This window comes from Lissotriton helveticus, chromosome 3_1, assembly GCF_964261635.1.
Source record: "Lissotriton helveticus chromosome 3_1, aLisHel1.1, whole genome shotgun sequence".
Classification (NCBI taxonomy): domain Eukaryota; kingdom Metazoa; phylum Chordata; class Amphibia; order Caudata; family Salamandridae; genus Lissotriton; species Lissotriton helveticus.
The window spans coordinates 1882437021-1882457113 of NC_136061.1; the positions used below are offsets into that span (position 1 = coordinate 1882437021).

Here is a 20093-nt window from a genome sequence, read left to right on the forward strand (position 1 = left end):
TCCTCCTGTGTCCTCTTGCCCTTGGGGGGAGCTGATGTACAACATGAAAGAAAGAAAGACCAGAAAACATGGATGAGATTTGTCAACCAAATCAAACATTTCAAAAGAACAATAACAAAATATTTTGGAGAAATAGCAAATAGATAGACAACTATTCCACGGGATCTATCTCATGTGGTATACTACGTTATTCGTATTGCCTGATTTGCGGACCGTTGACTTAGAAAGTTCCTATGTAACTCAATAAACAGACTATTAAAGAGGTTTGCCTAGGCCTGGCAGGCAGCAGTCCGCAGCACGCGAAGTGACAGACAAAGTCCATCCTGCTTGCAGATCAGTGAATACTCAAACTATCAATCCACCGAACACCGCCACTATTTCTTCCCTGGACTTCAGTCTGTTGGGGCTGATTTAGAAGTCCCTTGCGGCTCATTTTCCTCCATTGTTGCATGACTTTTGTGACGCAGCGGCAGAACAAAAGACTCGCCATGGTGTTGGTGCGGCGTATATATGCATCACGTTGTAAAGCCCTGCGCCATCAGGGGGTGTTCCGGCGCAAGGGAGGGCGTACCTGCGCAGGAACGAATCCTAAAAGTGGCTGAGGGAAATCTACAAGATGTCAATCAGTCACTTTTAGGACAATGATGCATGACTCAAACCCTGCGCGCTTGAAGCCGACGTACGGCTTGATGCAGCATTGGGGAGATAGGGTACCCCAGAGCATTGCTGGAGCTGCGCCATCGTTGGCACGCAACTCCAGCAATGCGCCGCCTTTACGGCACAGATGCGTAAGGCTTCTGTGACATTTTGGGCCAATGGGTGGTGGTGGCATGGCACACAATTACTGCCGCACCCCTGCTACTTTGCAGGGATGCGCCGGTAATTGAAAATATGACCCTTAGTGTCTAGCATTACGCAGTTCTTATCTTTACACTACACTACACTCATACATAATTTCTCAGGCCAATGAAATGAACACAAAATACAAAACAAATAAGCATAGTAGCAAGCAAGGCTACTGAGAAGGAGAGCAGTGCACCTGAAATGCATAGAAGATTTTGAAATATAATTTACCTACAATGTAATCGGCAGCATTATTGCTCTTGGTAAAGAACAAAGATTTGCAAATGACAGAGCCGGATAAAACAGAGTAGTGATGAATAGCTACTACTACTCACCAAGCCCGGGGACCTCTACGCCGAGCGCGTCCAGCAAGTCCCGCTCCCGGTCCATGACATCTGTCCAGCGGTGGGTGGCCTGGTTATATGTGCGCCGGACCCCAGAGAGCTGAAACATGGCCCGGCACACCTTCTCCCACCGCTTCCGGCGCTCCCGGATGCCATAGCCGGTTGCGATCTTGCCGCCTCCCAGGATCGTCTTGGGGAGGCGGCGCTGGACGTGGAAGATGAGTGCGGCCACCTCCTCCGCGCTAAAGATCTCCCGTGGCACCACTTGCTCCCCCCTCAAACGCCCGCACGGGAGCCGGTCACGGGGTGCGGGACCCTTCCCCTTCTCAGGGTGCTTCCCGGCTCCCTTTACCATGATCTGGGCAGAAATAAAGTTAAATGATAAAGAAGAAATAGAATAGTGAAGAAGAAAAGAAAAGAGTTTAAAAAAGTAGTTTAAAAGTAACTAAAAGCAGCAGAAAACACAAAAATATAGAGCTAGAAAAATAGAGGGATAGATTAATAAGTAAAATAGATCAAATAAACTTCAAACAAGCAAAGGATGGCAGAGATTCAGAGAGGATACAGAAAGCATGCCCAGAACCATAGCAATGAATGAGAAACAAGATGGCCGCGCCCGTTCCCGACCGCGTGGGTAAGTTCGCGCGAGATTTTCCTCGCGAGCACGCGCGAAATTGTACTAGCGAGCAGCACACTTTGCGAGATTACACATAGCGGCCGGAAACGGAATTACGTCACGCAAACAAGATGGCCGCGCCCGTGTACGACTGCTAGGGTAACTTGGCAAACGTATAGCTACAAGCGCCTCGCGAACACGCATAAAATCACGCGAACATACACGTCGCAAAAAAAAATTCGTGTATTCGCAAGCATTCGGGGCTTCCGAAATCGATCTCGCACGGATTCGCGCCCCAAAAAACGCGCGAAATTGCAGAAAAAACGATTTTTGCTAAACTGAAAGCAATGAGCAGGTGCAAAAGTTCAAACTTAACATTTGTAACATTCACTGTAGTGCTTCCTGAGGGGCCCCTCCAGAGTTTGCAACTATTCTATGACCCTGCTATGACCCAAACAGCAGGCTCATAGAATAGCTACAAGTAGACCATAAAGGTCCTGTGAAAAAAAAATTCACTGCAACAGAAAGCAAATTACAGATAAGGAAGGAAGCAGGTGCCAGCCAGACTGGAACTTTCTAAATAACTAACACATTAATCAACCCCAAATTAATTCATGGCAGTTGAAGTAGGGGAGGTGTGCTTGCTTTTTTCACCCCCATAAACTACAGTGATAAACAAACCTAATGGGTGGCAGTGAGGATGTACCAGAGGGTGGCATGGGTGTCCCAGAGGATGCAGTGGTGAAACAGAGGGTGCTGTGAACCTGTGATGATAAACCAGACGTAGAAACAACATAGTCGCGGCCGTTGCGAGCCGAAAAGTAAGTTCGCAATTGCGAAATTGTCCCAAAATCGGCGCGAACGCGCGCCAACACAAAAAACGGGAAAATCCGCAAATCCGCGAGAGTTCGCGTATCTTCGCGGATTGCGAATCCGTAAATCCGCAAATTCGCGTACGCGAGATCCGCTAGATCCGCCCATGCTTAGTCTTATACTTTCAGTACAGCTTCGGCAGTACGGCTCCATAACATCATACAGGAAACAGTCATGTGGTTTGGCAGGCATAGGCAGGTCAAAGCAAGTGGCCACCCTTTCAAAGAGGCTGTGAAAACCCCCCATGTACTCTGGAGGTGAGTCAACGATAGGAGGTGATGAGGATGCTTGTGCCGGTAAGACATTGTTGTCCCTTTCATCATGGTGATCTAGCAGCTCACCTTCTTCTCTCTCTACAACAAATGAGGTTGGATCCAGCAAAGGCACTACTAGTGGAGAGTGGTGTAGGAGGAGGCAGAGTCTCGGCTGGCTGAGGAGTGATCAGTTACGAAGGCACAAGAGCTGTGAAGACTGGAGCATGGTGCACAGTGGTAGACACTGGAGGGAAGCGTGTCTTGTAATCAGTTAACATAGCCTGCACATTTGTCAAAAGAGGGGCCGCTACATATATAATTTTTGTTGGTATTGTTCAGGGTCCTGAGAGTTATAGTCTGCCTCATAATATTCCCTTTCGGAGTAGTCCTAACATTTTACATGAAGTTCAGAAGGACTCTGAGCTGCACTATAAAGACTGTCCTTCTTTGAGTCATCATGATCCAGGAAGTCAGATAGAAGATGTGAGTGCACCTTATTCAGGGAGGTAAGGGATGGAGTTACCAAGTGTCTTTTATACTTTTGCAAGTGCCTCGTTGATTAGGTCGTTGACTAAGAAAAAGGCAACATGGACGGTCTCTTGATCATCAGCTCTGGAATCGTCGTAGACTGGTTCACATCTGTGGTCGGGAGATCACCCTTGACCAGAGGCATCGTCGTTGGAGGCTGCATCGTCGAATGTGGAGTCGTCAATGGGCACTCCATCGATGGCAGGTCTGCTGTGGACAACAGGGTTGACGATGGCAACAGTTCAACGTCTACGGCACTGGTGCTGCAGCCGTTGACAAATGCATTGTCGAGGATGACGATGCTGCGGTGAACACAGTTATGGTGTTGGCTGTAAATGCCATTGAAGACGCTGAGAAGGGTGTCGTTGATATCTTTGACAAAGAAGATGCCATAGACGAGTCAACTGCAGGTGGTGCTGATAGTTTTTTTAAGACATTGTATAACAGGCTGTGAAAATCTTCTTCAGGTATTTGTGATTGAAAGAACCTGAGCAGAGCTCAATGGAGCCCTAGCACGACATGCAATAGAAAATCTGAGGCACTGCAGCTTCTCTCAGGAGGGTTGTAAATGGTGGCGTGTTCTGATTGCTTGACATTTAAGTTTTGTCCTTTTTTTATTAACAAAACAAAAGCTTTAGGCATCTTTCCCATATGCCTTTTTTGACATTGCTTTTATAAGGTACTGGGGACTCTCATCTTGACGACAGGGAATGATTCAAGCATGTGAATCTATGAAAGTTCTAATACTGGAGTAATGCAGCGTATTATGTTAAATATAGGACATTCCCGGCCTTTCCCTGCGATGCTGTGCATAAAGGTGGTTTGCTGCACTGTGCCACATATTGATTAATATGCCCCTCACTTCTGTACTGATAATAAAGTCAATAAAAAATATAAAAGGGAACAAATTACTTATAGAGCAGTTTCAGTTACATTTACTTTAATGCGACTGGTTTGGATAACATAAAAAGATTTTGTAACTAAAAACAGAAAATACTATCTCCTAGAGGCGTGTTTTATAGTTAAAATTATCGATAATTAACAATAAAATACACATTTAAAATGTGTTTCTGGGGTTATTTGCGTATAAGAGAGTAGCATGTGGTCTACGTAAACTGACAAGGAGCAGGCTCTTACATATTATTTGTATTTTTAACACTCCTGGAGAAATTAAATTGAAACGGATATCTGGAATTATGGAGGAAAGGAACATTTAAAGAACAAGTTACTTACCTGTGGTAACGATGTATCTTGTAGAGACATAGTCTATCCACAGATTCCTTAACTTAACATATCCCCCAGGCGTCAGACTGGTCCGGAAAACTTTGCGCAGCAGCACCTCTGCGCGCCGGGGGGGTGGCGCAGAACGACTCTTCCATGACATCGTCCATGGACGCGACGTCAGCGGAGCCATATATGCCTCGTCCCAGCGCGCCGATATCAGTTTTCGTCAGAAGACTTTTCCGCGTCAGAACACGAAGCCACCACCAAAAACTGTGAAAATATGTGAACAGTGTGCGTAAAAAGAAAAAACAAGGTATGGTGAAAAACATCACCATAGAAATGCAGGGCCAGGCACCATATATTGTAAACTAAGGGTGAGGGGAAAAGAACAGAGCACCACCCTGGGAGGAACTCCCACAATTGTTAAGACCAAAACCTCCCCTTGAGGCAGAAGAAGATGCAGAGCAGAAGCAGGATTTGAACCCTTGACCTATGTGAGCCTGTGCCACCAGAACCACAAGACTTACCCTTGAGCCAGAGCACCTTGGTGAACCATCACAGCAGCCGGCAGAAAGACTGCGACCACAATATAAAACAGGGAAGGACAACCAGTCCAGAACCCAGGAGTAAAGACAACTTCCACAAGGCGTCACCCAAAAGGAGACATCAGAACTGAATAAGGGACCTACCGAATGTGGAAGAAAGGATTGAGACTCCCAACCGGCAACCCAGGCTAAGGGTTGTAAAGGACACATGGCATACGGGCCTACCGTCCAAATACAAGAAAGGGTAGAGCAGAGCCACGAGACAGAATGAAGCATTGTGAGTCAGAGAGAAGAAAAGATGTCACCCCGCAGAGGAGTAAAGCCACCCAAAGGGAGGCGAAGGCAAGAAGCCCAACCTGAAAAGATTGGCCCAGGACGGGGTGGACGGGCAAGCGTTAAGGAATCTGCGGCTAGACTATGTCTCTACCAGATATATCGTTACCAATGGTAAGTAACTTGTTTATCTGATAGAGATGTCTAGCCGCAGATTCTTTAACTAACTTAGAATAGATACCAAAGTGGGACTGCAACTAGACCCCAATAAGGTCCAAAAGAACCTAACCATTAATTAATGACCAAAAGAGTGTTGTCAACCAAAGGTTGAAACACAGTGGGGACAGGAATGACAGTGCAGCCAACCACCAGACCCCTATGCCCTGAAGAGAGCGGGAATTAAAGGGAGGCTAGGGTACCACAGCCCATCCAGAATAACACGAAAACCACGTATGTAGAGGGGATGTGAGAAGGAAAAACACCAAGCCAGAATGCTTGTGCCTAATCGCCGAACGCCGAACTTCAAAAGAAGACAACCAAAGAGGCATGAAGGATCCAAAGGATCCAAAGGATCCAAAGTCTCAACAAGAAGCCAGAGCTAGCCCCAGCCAAACAATTCGAACAGCATAAACACTGTTGAACCTTCTTCTGTAAAGATACGAAGGAAGCAGGATACTGACCCCTGCCCAGCATGGGTCGGCATGGAACAGAAACACACCTAGTAAAGAAACTGGCGTGAAAAGAGAGTTCAGCACCTTGCAGGGAATAGAACTGAACCACATGGCATGAAAGAACTGCAGGATGCGGCAGTCGACAAACCCAACTCAAAGGACTAGTTAAGTGGTATGGTGGAGGGAACCCGCAGCTCCCTCACACGTACCACATAAGAAGAGTACTGGGGAAATCCGTGCCAATTAGACATCAAAAGGATGCCTCTACACAGCCTGAAATACACTCACATGCGGCCAGGAGGAACACCGGAAAGCAAGACAGCAGGAACAGCTGAGATGCACCCAATAGCATGAAGGCAACTGCCCCACAAACCATGAGGAAGAACATGGCGCAGAAACAGCTGCAAAAAAATGCTGAAACCCGGCCAAAGCCAGGTACAAGCGTACGCTCAAAAGTGCCCGTAGTTAGACAGAAAGTGGGACTAGTCCAGGCTATAAGCAACGTCTGCCGTCAGTCCAAAAGAGAGAGAACAGTTACCTCGCAGGACAATTATTTTGAAGAAAAGACAAGCAGAACAAGGGAGTACTAAGGACCAACTCACGGGTCCTAGATGCCAGGAAGAGCGGGGTTCAAGGAGAACCGTCTCTACGAGTCTGCACATCTATGCTAGTGGGATGTAGTGATCCTTTTGCGAAGGATGCGTCGACAGCGGAGTCGGTGGGAGCTGTGCCAGAGTCGACCGGACGTCGACGACTTCCACTGGGGCTGCAGCCTGGGCGTCGACCGACGTCAGCTGAAGTGTTGCCGCAGATGTGGGCTTGTCCGACGTGGGGCCCAGCTCCAAGCTCGGCTTTGTCGATGCCACCCCCGCTGTCCGCGCAGGAAGCTGCACAGGATTATGTGTTGACTGGCAGTGATAGCTTGGCCTCGAACTGGGCATCGCCTCCGTAGTCTGTGCAGGAAGCCACACAGGGCTATGCGCTGACTGGCAGAGTGTGCAAGAGCAATCAGGACGGTCTGGGCCACAGCCCAATGTCGTCGCCTTGGCTCCGGAATTGGAGTTGGTGCACACAACCCTGGTCAGGGAATGATCCGCCGACAAGGGCCCACCCTAAGCACACTCCGCCTCTGTGGGGCCCGAAGAAGCGCCAGGGAGAGAGGGGGGCTCAAAGTAGGCCTGAAGAGCCCAGGAGTGGGCCTCTATTTGGGCACGCATGGCTCCAACTCCTGGAAAAGGAGGGTATGGAGGAGGTGACCACCGGGCGCCCATAGCTGACCCCCTACAAGAGGAGTGGGCATCAGCGGCACGCCTACAAGAGGAGGACCTCAGTGAATGCTTGTGCCCCTGCTTACCTTTTTTAGGGTGCCGGTCGCTGGATCGGCCTTGGGAGCGAGCCCTCTCTGGAGAGGGAGAGCGGCGACAAGAAGAAGCTGGGCCAGACAGTCGCGCAGCCAACAGCTTCATACGGCGTTCCTGAAGGGACTTTGGCTTCATCTGTTGACAGTCACCGCATTGCTTGGAATCGTGGTGCACACCAAGGCACCATATGCAAATAAGGTGCGAGTCAGTGCCAGACATCTGACGCGCACAGGCCTCACAGGCTTTGAACCCAGAGGGCATTGCACACTGTTCCGGTATGACACCAGCGGTGTCTAGAAGGCCTGAAGTAGGCCAGGAACTGCTGGTTTCCAGTATCCACGTCATGACATGGAAAAGAAGAAAACTGATGTTGGCACGCCGGGGCGGGGCATATATGGCTCAGCTGATGTCGCGTCCATGGACGACATCAGGGCGGAGCCATACGGTGCCGCCCCCGGCGCACAGAGGTGCTGCTACGCAAAGTTTGCCAGACCTGTGAGCCACCTGGGGGATATTCTAAGTTAAGGAATATGCGGCTAGACGTCTCTATCAGATACCTAGGTCTGACCAAGAACAGTGTTGTTTTGGTGGTCAGACCCCTGGTATGCCTGACCTTGATGCTGTATGGCAGGTTGACGGCTATAAGTGACTGTTAGGCCTGGAAGTGAAACACGTGCAGGCGAAGTGAAAGTGTGCATAAGATGCTTTGGTCCAGGTCTCTGCCCTGAGGCAACACCCGGCAACAGCCACGCGTGACTTGTGGAAAACCAAATTGTCATCTGGCCACAGGGGAATGTACTGAAAACACCCTTTGTCACGAGGGCACAATAAGTCGCACAAGATGTTCTATTTGCGTCACTGGAGCGACACATCATTCCTCCCCAAAATACAAACTAAGTAGACCACGGGAATACCTAGAAAATATATAATGATCATAACTGAATTTGAGAAGAAAAATCCAAGGCGTCACACTTTATTAACAGATACATATGGAAAGGTCAATAGATTCCGATGATCCACATTCCAGTGACTCTGCTTTGGACCACACGTTCTAATAATTCATGACAGACGTATTATCCCTTTTCTTCCAGGGAGCTATTTCAGCATAGATGAAACCTTTTGAATGCTGAAATGTTCCTAGTGACAGTCTCTTGTCCATGACACGCAGTGGCTTCAGTGCTATGCAAAGAGACTATCTTCCACGGGTGCCGCTCAAAAGGCAGCCTAAACTTGCTGCCGGGGCATCGATCCTGCACCAGCACAAGATCACCGACATTCAAATCTGACACCTTTGCTCCCCTGCGACTGCTGGACCATGTGTTGGATCTCTTTTTTCATTCCTGAACAAGGTGATCATCAATACGATCAGGAGCCCAGCCAGGATGGTGAGGGATGGAACCCATGACTATTCGACCCATTGACAGATGTCTGGGTGCTTGCCTGGGGGTCAAGTGGGGAGTCTGCTGATAATCACGAAGGAGAGAACAAATGGCTAATTCAGGAGACTGTTGTCTCGCTGATACAATCTGGATGACTTCAAAGTTCTCATGAATCTTTCGGCCTCACTATAGGTTTGAGGCCACCTGGGAGTGATTTTCTTGTGAGCGATTCCCAAGGACATTAGATACAATGCTATCTCTTGCCCCTGGAAAGGCAGACCAATGTATGTTCTGAGTTCTTTGATTAACCCATGGGTAGCCAGAATTTGCTCTAACTTGAGAACAACTTTGCTTGCATTCTAAGCTAAGAAGCTAAGATCTCTACTTCTGGATATTTGCAATAGTCGTCTATCATCACCAGGGTATGCCTTCCATCTGGGAGGCACATTTGAGACTGATTTGAACCCACAGAGGTCTCGGTCCCTTTTCAGTCAGTGCTGATGGTGGCTGACTGGTACCCCCTGGAGCTTGACACCATGGGCAGGATCGGAACTCTTCTTCGACCTTTTCAAGTCTGTTCTTGGTCTTAACCATGTCCTCCTGTTCAACGTGGGCCAGTTGAATCACTATATCAGGGAGGGTGGTAGGAATGACCAGATAATGTCCTTGCAGGAGGCACAAATTTGGGTCAACACTTCACGCCTGGTGAACGTGAAATAAACTTTCCATGATTTGCCCTGCCTCTGGTGTAAGCAGAGCCCACTGGCTCTTGAAGCTGTGCCACTGATTGGTCTTCAGAGTTTCCAGAGTTTTCTGGGGACATTCATCCTGATTCTTGGCGGCGTGATCAAGTATATCCATGGAAAGGGGAAAGGGACAAGACCGATCAGTCACATACTGCAACCATTCTTCGGTCTTACCGGGGAATGGCGGCACAAGGGTGCTGAGACAGATAGTCTGCTGGGTTGGTAGACCCAGGGTGATACTCCACGTGCCAGTTGAACTCCTGTGATTGGAGCATCCATTTCTCTATTCTCTGCAGTGGTTTGGACACGGTACCATTAAAGAGTGGGATTTACGGCTAATAATCAGTGGTGACTATGAAGGGCTTACCATACATGTATGGTTGAAAATGGCTACACCTCCAAAGAATGGTAATTGCCTCCTTCTCAATTTGAGAATATCTCTGCTCCATGCTGGTCAGTGAAAAACTTGCAAAAGCTATGTGGGCCCAGTCATCCTAATCAATTGATCTATGCATCAGGGTGGCCCCCAATCCTCTAGGGCCTGCATCCACAGCTATCAATGTGTACTGACTCGGGTCAAAATAGACCTACATGGTGTTCAATGACAAGGCATCTTTTGTCACCCTCATTAGCACAGCATCAGCTTGTGTCTCGGCTTTCACCTCATCTAAGGTTGTAGTGTAGTTCCTATATTCCCAATAGGCTCTGCGCATTGGAATAATATATCCTGTAGTTTAGACTTAGGACTGATGTTGACTAGGTCTCTACCTAATATATTAAACTTAATTGTGAGTGCCAGTTAGCTCAGAGGTCACTAGAAACTTTCTAGAATTTACAAGAAGGGATTAGTTTCTGACAACCGCATAAACATGACAACTTTGTTTCCCAAGAATAAGAAATCAATCTCTAGAGTCACGGAAACAATAGATAACTGTTTTACTCAGTCAATCGTGCATGCTTCGTTTCACCAGAGGTGCTGAGAAAATAGAGAGACGGGCATTTTCAATAAAAAGTATTTATTGAACAGTCTTCTTTCTCAAGCATAAGAAATGTACTGCTACAATCGTAATACTGGTTATAAAGTACAGGGCATATAATATGAAAAGTATTATAAAGTAGTACTGTAAAAGCATGATCAGCCATAAGTTGCCTAAAACATATAAAATACATACAGTGATAAAATAATGACTAAACGTACTCAACTGGTGCTTCTAAAATACGCCTACCCCGGTGTACCTAACCTAAGTCTAGTACAAGGGAAGAAGTAAGTGAGGAGTAGCTTAAGTTTAGTCTTCCAAGATTCTGTTCAAGAATTCTCTAAGGGTCTAATCAGCTCCGTACCTTGGTTTAGAATGAAGGAGGTCTTGTATCTCTCTCTCAGGACTCGATTTCCCAGCAACCCGCAAGGGAAGCCCGGAAACACTGGAGCTGGATTTCTCGGCAAGAGAAAAGACAGCCTCTCTCAGTGCGTCAGCTGGAGGGTCGGCTTCCTTCGGCACTTGTGGCTGCAGGGTGTCGGGCAAGTAGTTAGTCGATCTACTCCAAACCACTGTGTGTTTGTCTGGGCAAATGTAGGCATATTTATACCTTGAAGGTGCTGAGTTTGACGTGTGATTGGACTTAAGAACGTCATAAAAGACTCAGTTCTTCGAAACTTCATGATTTCTTAGATAAATTAGTATTCAGGCAAGGGGAAGTTCCTAGCTGCTGAAGGCGTGTTTTTCTAGGAAATCGTTGTTGATTCTTGGAATTTAGTGGAAGTAGCCATGCCGTATTTGGGCTGCATAGGCTCAGTCTAAATATTGTAATGATTTCTATGCCTATATAAGGATCGATCAATCTATACCTATATAAGGGCATGAATCGTGAAAATTACACTAGAGTCGTAGATTGATTTACAACAAGGTGATGGCTCGAGGGCAGGCCCATTGAGATATCATCTCCACGTACTCCTCCGTCCTCACTTCCTGGTCACACCGTCTCCGGCAGGTGTCGTGACAGAAAGTCTGCCGGGTTCTTCGCTCCAGGTCGGTACACCACCTCCATTTGGTAGTGCTGGAGCTGTATGGCCCATCATTCTATCCTTGGTGGAGGGCGTGGCGCCATGCCTTTGAACAGTGGCAGTAGTGGCTGGTGGTCAGTCACCACCCGAAACAGATGTCCACTGACATATAGGTGAAAGTGGTTGCAGGCCCACTTAATGGTCAGCGCCTCCCTCTCGATCTGAGAGTACCTGGACTCTGTTGGTGTGAGTGCCTTACTCGTGAAGGCGAGTGGGGTCCATTCTCCTTAGTTAGGAGGGCTCTTAGCCCGACGGGGCTAGAGTCCGCGATGAGTTCCGTCATCTGCGTGGTGTAAAAGTATGCCATAGTGGTTCTTCCTAGCAGGCTATCCTTAATTTTCTGGAAAGCATCATCTTCCTCTTTGCCCCACTTCCAGGTTGTGTCTCTGTCTTCGTCATGGCGTGCAGCGATTGCGCCAGCGTGGCCACGTTCAGTATGAAGCTCGCCCAATATTGGACCATCCCAAGGAAGCTTCTGACTTCTGATGCGGTTGATGGAGCAGGGGCTTGTCATATGGCTTGAGACTTCCTTGGGTCTACACATACACCATCCTGGCTGAATACACTTGTCACTGTGAAGAGTGATTCAGTGCCCTGCGAGACGTTGGAGTATAGCTTGGAGGTGGCGATGGTGTTCTTCCACGGTGGCGGAGTGTATCAGGATGTCATCACTGACATTGAGTACTGCCTGGAGTCCTGACAGCAGCTCCCGGACCACATTCTGGAAATTTCCAGCCGCTTAAGAGATGCCAAAATTGAGTCTTTTGTAATGGCGGAGGCCACTGTGGGATGAAATGGTAGTGATATATTTACTCTCTTTAGCTAGCCTCAGTTGGTGGTAGCCTGCGTTGAGGTCAAGCTTAGAGAACCAGCAAGATCCATTGAGGTCAGCCAGGATGTCATTGACTGTGGGCATCAGATGTCTTTCATGCTTGATTGTCTGGTTGGGCAGGCGCATGTCGATGCACAGCTGGATTTTCCCTGGCTGCTTTGGCTTCTCTGCAATTACAATAGGAGATACCCACGGCGTCGGCTCTGTGACTTTCTCAATGATGCCTTGCCATTTTAGATCTTTCATTTCTTGCTCCACGAGTGGTCTCAGGTGGAAAGGAATGCATCTGTGTATCAAGGCTACTGGCTTTACTGCTTGGTCGTCTTCGGTTTGCAGTGTATTGATGTTGTTTGCAAACATGACCAATCCAAGGTCTTCGGCTGTGTGACTCCTACCAGAATATCTGCTCCTCTGCGCCTCTGTCAACCACCTGGAAGGTGGTTGTGACTTTGTGTCCTTCTGCCTTGACCTGGACGGTCATTTTTCCTTTCAGTGGCAGAGGAGTTTGACTGCCATACGTGAGGATCCTGATATGTGCCTGGAATAATACGGGTCGATGATTGAGCCGCTTGTATTGTTGGCACCCCATCACATTCACGGACGCTCCCATGTTGTTCAACGCAGTAACCTGGGATCCCTCAATTTCAATACCGCAGGTGGGTTGCGGGTGTCTCTTCTGCTTGATGTCACTTGCGAACGAAATCAGGTAGCCCTCGTCTTCTTCGTCCGTTGATGAATCCTCGAGGTAATGCCTCTGTCTGGTGGGTGTCCTGACTGGGCTGGCATTATCGGGCTCTTCCAATGACAGTTGTTTACCTGCCTTCGACTGCGGCCATCGTCCTTAGGCCCCTTGGGTCCTCGGGCCTCCTCTACACACTACTGCAAAGTGATTAGGTGTCCCACACTTGGAGCATGCTCGCCTTTTTGCCAGACATTCCTCCGGTGAGTGTTGTTTGTTTCCGCAGTATCCACAGTGTGGCTGTCATGCTCCTCTCCCCTGCCATCTGCCTCTGGTGCTTCTGTTCTGGGATTGGAGTGCATCTGCTCATTCTGTATTAACTGTGGGAGGTTTATCCGCTTGTTGGGTGATCGCCATATCCATTGCCGTCGCCCAGGCATCTGATAGATCATGCGACCTGGCCATATTAAGGATATCTTCCAGAGTAATACCTAGTTATCCTACGATAAGGGTCCAGAGGTTCTTGTTCCTGAAACCCTGTTATTTCAGCGTCAAGATGCCCCGTTGCAGGGGTGAACGTGCGTTTTACAATACACATGTTATGTTAGGTTATCACCTGCGCCCTTACTTCTTTATTTTGGTCGTTGTCTGTATAGATGCTTGCCAACTAATGCAACAGTGCATGGAACACGTCCATCGATTCTCCTTCCCTCTGACGAGCTTGGCGCAGTTTGAACCTCTCATAGTCGGGTTTGGTTGGGGGTCGAAATGCGCATTCAGGGCTCTGACGGCAGCATCTTAGTCGTGTGGTGCCCTGGTGTTGGGCAAATGGGTGAACAACTTGTAAATTTCATCTCCCATAAAGTGTAGTAGTAGGGATCATTTGACTGCTCCGTCTGTTTCCCGCGTTGCCGTGAAGTAGTTGTTCAGCCAGTTGATTCAGCCTGTCCATGTGGGAGATGTTGTGGCTGGGTCTATGAGCTTGCTGAATGGGGGCTTTTGGAATTGGGGGTCTCTGGTTGGCGCAAGTATGCACTTGTGACAAGCAGGGACCCTCTCTTCCAAGTCAGGGCGAAGGATGACCCCTTAGAATTACCTTTGCTCACCCTCTAGGTGCGTGGCGTGAGCAGCCAAGGCTATTCTTCAGGCATTAGTTAGTTAAGCATTTGTAATCACACACACAGTAAAATATACCAATCCCCCCACAAATGGACACCAGGCTGTAAATATATAAAAATACGCTTCTTTATGTAAAAATATATATATGTAACTCAACAGACTTATCACAAGACCAAATAACGTTTTTGTTGCACCACAGGTTGTAAATAGGCAAAGGTTCTCAGTTGTAGCTTTCAATGGTTGTTTGTTCAAAAATACTTCAATGGTTTCACTTCACGAAAATAGTTCCTTTTCTCCTTAGTTGCAGTTCAAAAATGGAGATTTCTCTGTTAAGGCGCTTTTGTTATAAATCTCCTAATTTCACAGTTCTCTCAGTGTTCTCTCCTTTCAAAAGAGAAAGCCTCTCTCTGTTCTGGGGCTTTGGGACCCTCCCCGGCCTTCGGAGTGCCTTGCAGCGCCTCTCCTGCCTTCAAGGGTGAAACTGACTCGGCCCCTACCAACTCTCACGCATCTCGCGGTATGCTTGGAATGGAGACCAGAGAGGGGTTTGAAAAACCATGGGCCTTTTCCAGAGGTGGGGGCTGAGCTGCGGAGCAGAGCAGCAAGCAGGCGATGAGAGGAGCCCCGGACCTTTTCTAGAGGTGGGGGCTCTCAGCTGCAGTGAGGAGCAGGGAGGGGTGAGAGGAGCCTCTGGGGCCAAGGCACAGGGAAGGCTGATGTCCTCTTCAGGAATGCTTCTTTCTTTCAGGAATGTCAGTGCAGAGGGGTCCCTTCTCAAAGCGGAGGATCTCCGGGAGGCAAGGCACAGCACAGGAGCCCTACAGAGGGGGGCTCCCTTCACAGTGCGGTGCGGCCTCTCCTGGGGGGGCAGAGCAAGGCAGGCTACAGACTGCTCGTGTCCCCGGGATTCCGGCGGGAGGGTCTGAAGTCTCCTCAAGGGCTCCGTGAAGCAGGCAGAGGTAGAGGAGCGGCCGGCCTTAGCCCTGGGGCAGAGAGCGACTCCGGGTGGAGCGAGGCTCTCAAGGGCAAGAGGGCAGGCTGGCTCCCGGGTACCACGGCCCTAGGAGGGGGCGAGAGGGGGCAGACTTCACCTCCGGCGGGAGGAAATACTCGGCCTCAGGCAGGGGACGAGCCAAAGCACAGGAGAGCCCACTGGTCCTGGGGTTCAGTTCAGGGGGCAAGCTCAATCAAGCCCTTGGAGAAAAGTTTCAAGCACAAGTCAGCAAAGTCTTTTAGCAAAGTCTTCTCCTCTCCTTCCTCAGCAAGGCAAGCAGCAGGCCAGTCCTTCCAGCGTCTTCTTCTCCTTCTATTCCGGCAGAGGTTCTTTGTGGTAAAACAGGATCTAATTTACAAGGAGCAGGGCTCCTACTTTTATACACAGTTTCTTTTGTTCTCACTGGCCAGGGGGGCCTCTGCATAACTGCTCTCAGCCTCTGAGCACTTGTGGTGGGTACTTCTGCTTCTGCATTCAGTGTGAGGACAGGCACATCAGCCGCTCCCCAGGGGGGCGGAGCCAGCATTGTGTGGACAGGGGTAGCCAGGAGCACTTTGTTGACAAGCTTCGGTCCTTCCTGGGCCAGGTGCAGGCTGAGTCATCAGTCGCTCCCCAGGGGGGCGGAGCCAGCATTGTGGTGGCAGAGCACAGCCTGATGCATCATTCAGGGAAACTCCCACCTCCCACTAAGGTGTCATCCTGCTATTCACCACCTGTCACCTCCCAGCCCTGTCACTCACACAACTCAGACAGTCAGATACACACAAAAGCAGAGGCGGGCTGAAATGGTTAGGCAAGCAAATGCTAGCTTTCTAAAAGTAGCATTTGCAAACCCAGGATATTAAATACAACTTTACTAAAAGAAGTATTTTATTATTCTGAGTTCAGGCATACTAAACATTAATTTCTACCATGTTCCCTGAGCCTGCTGGGATTATAGAGTGTAATAATTCCAGCAGCCCATCTGGCCTAAAGGGAATAGGTAGCCTTACAATAGTGAAAAACGAATTTGGCAGTAATTCACTATTAGGACATGCCACCCACACCAGAGCATGTCCTACCTTACACTTACAATGCACCCTGCCCTCAGGCCTACCAGAGGGGTGACTAATATGAAGTTAAGGGAAGGTTTTAGGGGCTGGCAAGTGTGTGCACTTGCCCAGCCAGCATGACAGTACCAGACTGCACGCAGGTTCTGCAGTGGCAGACCCTAGACACATTTTAAAGGCTGCTTCTGTGGGTGGCGCAACCAGCGCTGCAGGCCCACTAGCAGTATTGGCATTCACAAGCCCTGGCACTCCTGGTGCACTTTACTGGGGACTGACAGTAAATCCAATGAACCAATCATGGACATCAATCACAGGTACACTTTACAGTAGGGAGCACTTGCACTGCGGCACGGGTTGGCCGTGGCGCAGTGCCCTGAGCAGCGGACACCAGCAAAAACATCTGAGGCACAACAGCAAAAAGTGGAAGGGAAACTCACGCCAAGGTGCCAGGTCTAACAGGGGCAGTGCACTGATTTGTGAGTGTTGTGATGCTGGCTGTAAGGCAAGGGGCCCTGCTTGCTGGGCGGGTTGCACAGGTGGTGGTGCTTGTTGGTCCAGTTGGGAGCTCATTTTTGTGCATGCAGCGTGCGCTTTGTGTAGGCTAAATCCTCCTCCAACCTCGAGAAGGCATTTGCAGCAGACACCTTGTGCCCCACGTGTTCCAGGCACTGAGGGGAGTAATCTTCGCCTGCCTGCACGTGCTTTCCTTGATCCTGGTGCACTGTGGGAAAGACAGGCTTCTCCTCGGTAGTGGGCTTAGCCCCAGTGAACAGTGGTGGGACGAGGGGGAGGCTAGAGTAGATTCTCTTCTGCCTGGTGCAAAGCAGAAATTCAGGCACCTCTTCACTAATGCGTCCAGCCCCTTTGGATCCTGACCAGGTGAGGGAGAGGTGAAGCTGGAGCATGCTGGGCTGAGCGGTGTCAAAGTGTCACTGCTTGTGCACGCACCACATAATGCAACGCGGGCTCGAACTGGCTCACCACAGGGAGCACCAGCATCATCAGGGTGTGCAGAGGATGTGTCTGGGCCCAGACGAATGCAAGTGCATGTGTACTTGGCAGGAGATCGGCGCAGGCGTTCCGGGCAACGAGGCTTGGTAGCGCGGAGCCTCCAATAATACTGCCACAGCGGGGACAAACTTCCGCCCTTCTGTGCCGCCAGGTCACACCAACCTTTGGCTTTCTGCGCGGGTCACTTCATCGACACTGCAGAACTGCTCCGTGCTCTACCTGGCCAATGGTCCAGAATTTATTTATTTATTTATTTAGCGATTTATAGAGCGCCTGGTGACCCGGAGGCATCCCCGCGCTGTAGCATTTGTGGAGACCAGAGGGGAGAGGGGACTTTATTTTGGGAACAGCAGCGTTTTCAATTTTTTCCGGAAAAGGAGATGGCTGGGTTCCTGCCTCAGGGGGCGAGGAAGTGAGTTCCATCCTGAGGATGCTTTTACAGAAAAGCGTCTACCGCCGGTGCGTGCCTTCCTGTATCTGGGGACGTTGGCCAGACGCTCATTGTTCGAGCGTAGGGATCTGGGGGCCTTGTAGGGGGTAACCAGGTCTCTCAGGATAGCAGGGCCGAGACCGTTGAGAAGTTTGTGTGCGGTGCACAGGGCCTTGAATTCTACCCTTTGTCGTATTGGAAGCCAGTGGAGGGCCTTGATCGCTGGTCTGGCTGAGACTCTGGAAGCGAAGCGAAGCACCACGCAGCCAGCGTGGCACAGGGTGTGCAGGACGTCCACCCTGTTCGCCAGTGTAATGTAGTCACACAGTGCATGCAGGCCTCATGGTGATGGATCCCAGAAAGAGATACACACACTTGGATAACTGCTGTGGGTCGTAAGTCCTGAGCGACCTCCGTCCGTTCATTTATATCCTTTGGCCACGCCAGGCCATAGGGTGATACAATGTGTGGGAGTCCTTCTGGGCTAAGGGTCCCAATGTGTAAACTTGGCGGCGACTAGACCGCTACATCGGTCAAGGCTTTGGGTATGCCTAATCTCGATGTTGAATGGCAGGTTGCCAACTATAAGGGACTGTTAGGCCTGGAAATGAAGCACGGAGTGGAAGTTGAGTGTGCATACGCTTCTTCGGTTGAGGACTCTGCCCTGAGGCTGCGCTTGGCAACAGCCACATTTATTTAACCAGCGCCGCGTGACCCAGTGAAAACCATATAGTCATCAGCCCACAGGGGTACATACTGTAAAATCCACTTCCTCACAATGGCACAATGAGTCAAACCAGACGCTCCAGTTGCGTCACTGGAGCGACACTACAAATAGCTTTGATGAGCCATGGACTGGAGCTAGATGACTGCCATTTGGCACTGGAAGATACAGGGTTCCCCCTTTACCTAAAGATGAATGATGTGCAGGTACGTTGGGAGATGTGCAGCAGCACAGTGAGAGACAGATAGAAAAAAGTGAAGGGGAATGAGAGTGGTATGGGAATAAAGCTATGCACACTGGAATTTTGGGAGGAGAAACAAGCCTCAGGATAAAATGCTAACATAAAACAATTAAGGTTTCTTGTCAACTGTCATGCGCAAAATATGCCAGATGAGCCACTCCTAGCCCCCGCAGAACCCTGTTTGCATCCTTACCTTGAGGGTTAACAAATCTTGATACTGTATGCTAGAATACAAACTAATTAGTATATGAATAAAATGCTTAATTGTACGTTCACTTCAAAATCACAGTTTCAAAATTTGCAAACTTTAAGAAATTGTATATTCTAACCTTCACCAACTGCGGAAATTATAAGAAGATCTTTGAATATATCAAAAACAATAAAACAGGTGGAATCATTAAACAAAGCTTCAGCTCCAAGTAGGATGCTCAGGTACGTTGCATCTGAAAATAAATCACAGAAAGCAGAGAATTAATTAATTTGTTCAAGAAGCTACATAAAAAGACAAATAAGAAAGTGAACAAAGTATATGCCACCTTTAAATTGCATTTTTAATATTAGTCATAAAATGGGCTGCTTTGTGAACCCAATAAATTAACCGAACCTTGTTTTATTATTCTGATTGCCTGTGGACGCTTTCAATGTAACTGTTTAATGGATACACTGCTCTCTTAAAAATATATTGCAATCCCCATGCTGAATACACAATTTTCAAACAGTAAACAACTTCTGACTACTACAGGAACATGTATTTATTTATTTATTTATTTTGAGTATGCAAATGCAAATTGTATGTATTGAAAACAGCTGTGATCACAGAAAAATCAGGCAAAAGACTACCGCCCCTGGCATTTACCAATGAGAAGAACTCCATTATGGGGGAGTGGCACACACATTCATACTGAACTTTAGAAGCTTGCAGTGGAAGATCAAGTGAGTTGATGTTTCAATCTGCTCTATGAAACATAGAAACTCAAAGACAATATACATCATAAGATACAAAGCTTTTGAAAAAGATCTATTTTTTTGAAGCGATAGTAAACTTAGTGTTAGGCTCTAGATGTTAGACTCCAGATAGTTCCTAACTAGGATAAAACTCTACCAAAAGAGGGCTAATGGCCCATTAAGTGAGGCCAATGTGTCGGGCCCAGCGGGAAGTGAAAATAAGAAACTCCACTCACTCTCTGTAGGTTACTGTTTAGAACGAAAAGATGACAACATGCGGGCGCAGCTGGACGTGGAAGCTAGTTGCACGGGAACAAATTTGGCATATTTGATGAGGGACTGAGTAGGAT

The 20093-nt window shown here is 48.6% G+C and overlaps 1 protein-coding gene across 1 annotated transcript in view; it reads right to left on the minus strand.

Moving 5' to 3' along the window:
* Positions 1-20093, minus strand: part of LOC144823935 (sperm-specific sodium:proton exchanger-like) — a 5382759-nt gene that overhangs the window by 5221863 nt on the left and 140803 nt on the right. The window contains exon 2 of the mRNA XM_078682869.1: positions 19128-19241. Coding sequence (XP_078538995.1) covers positions 19128-19241 — 114 coding nt within the window. The remainder of the gene's footprint in view (positions 1-19127; positions 19242-20093) is intronic.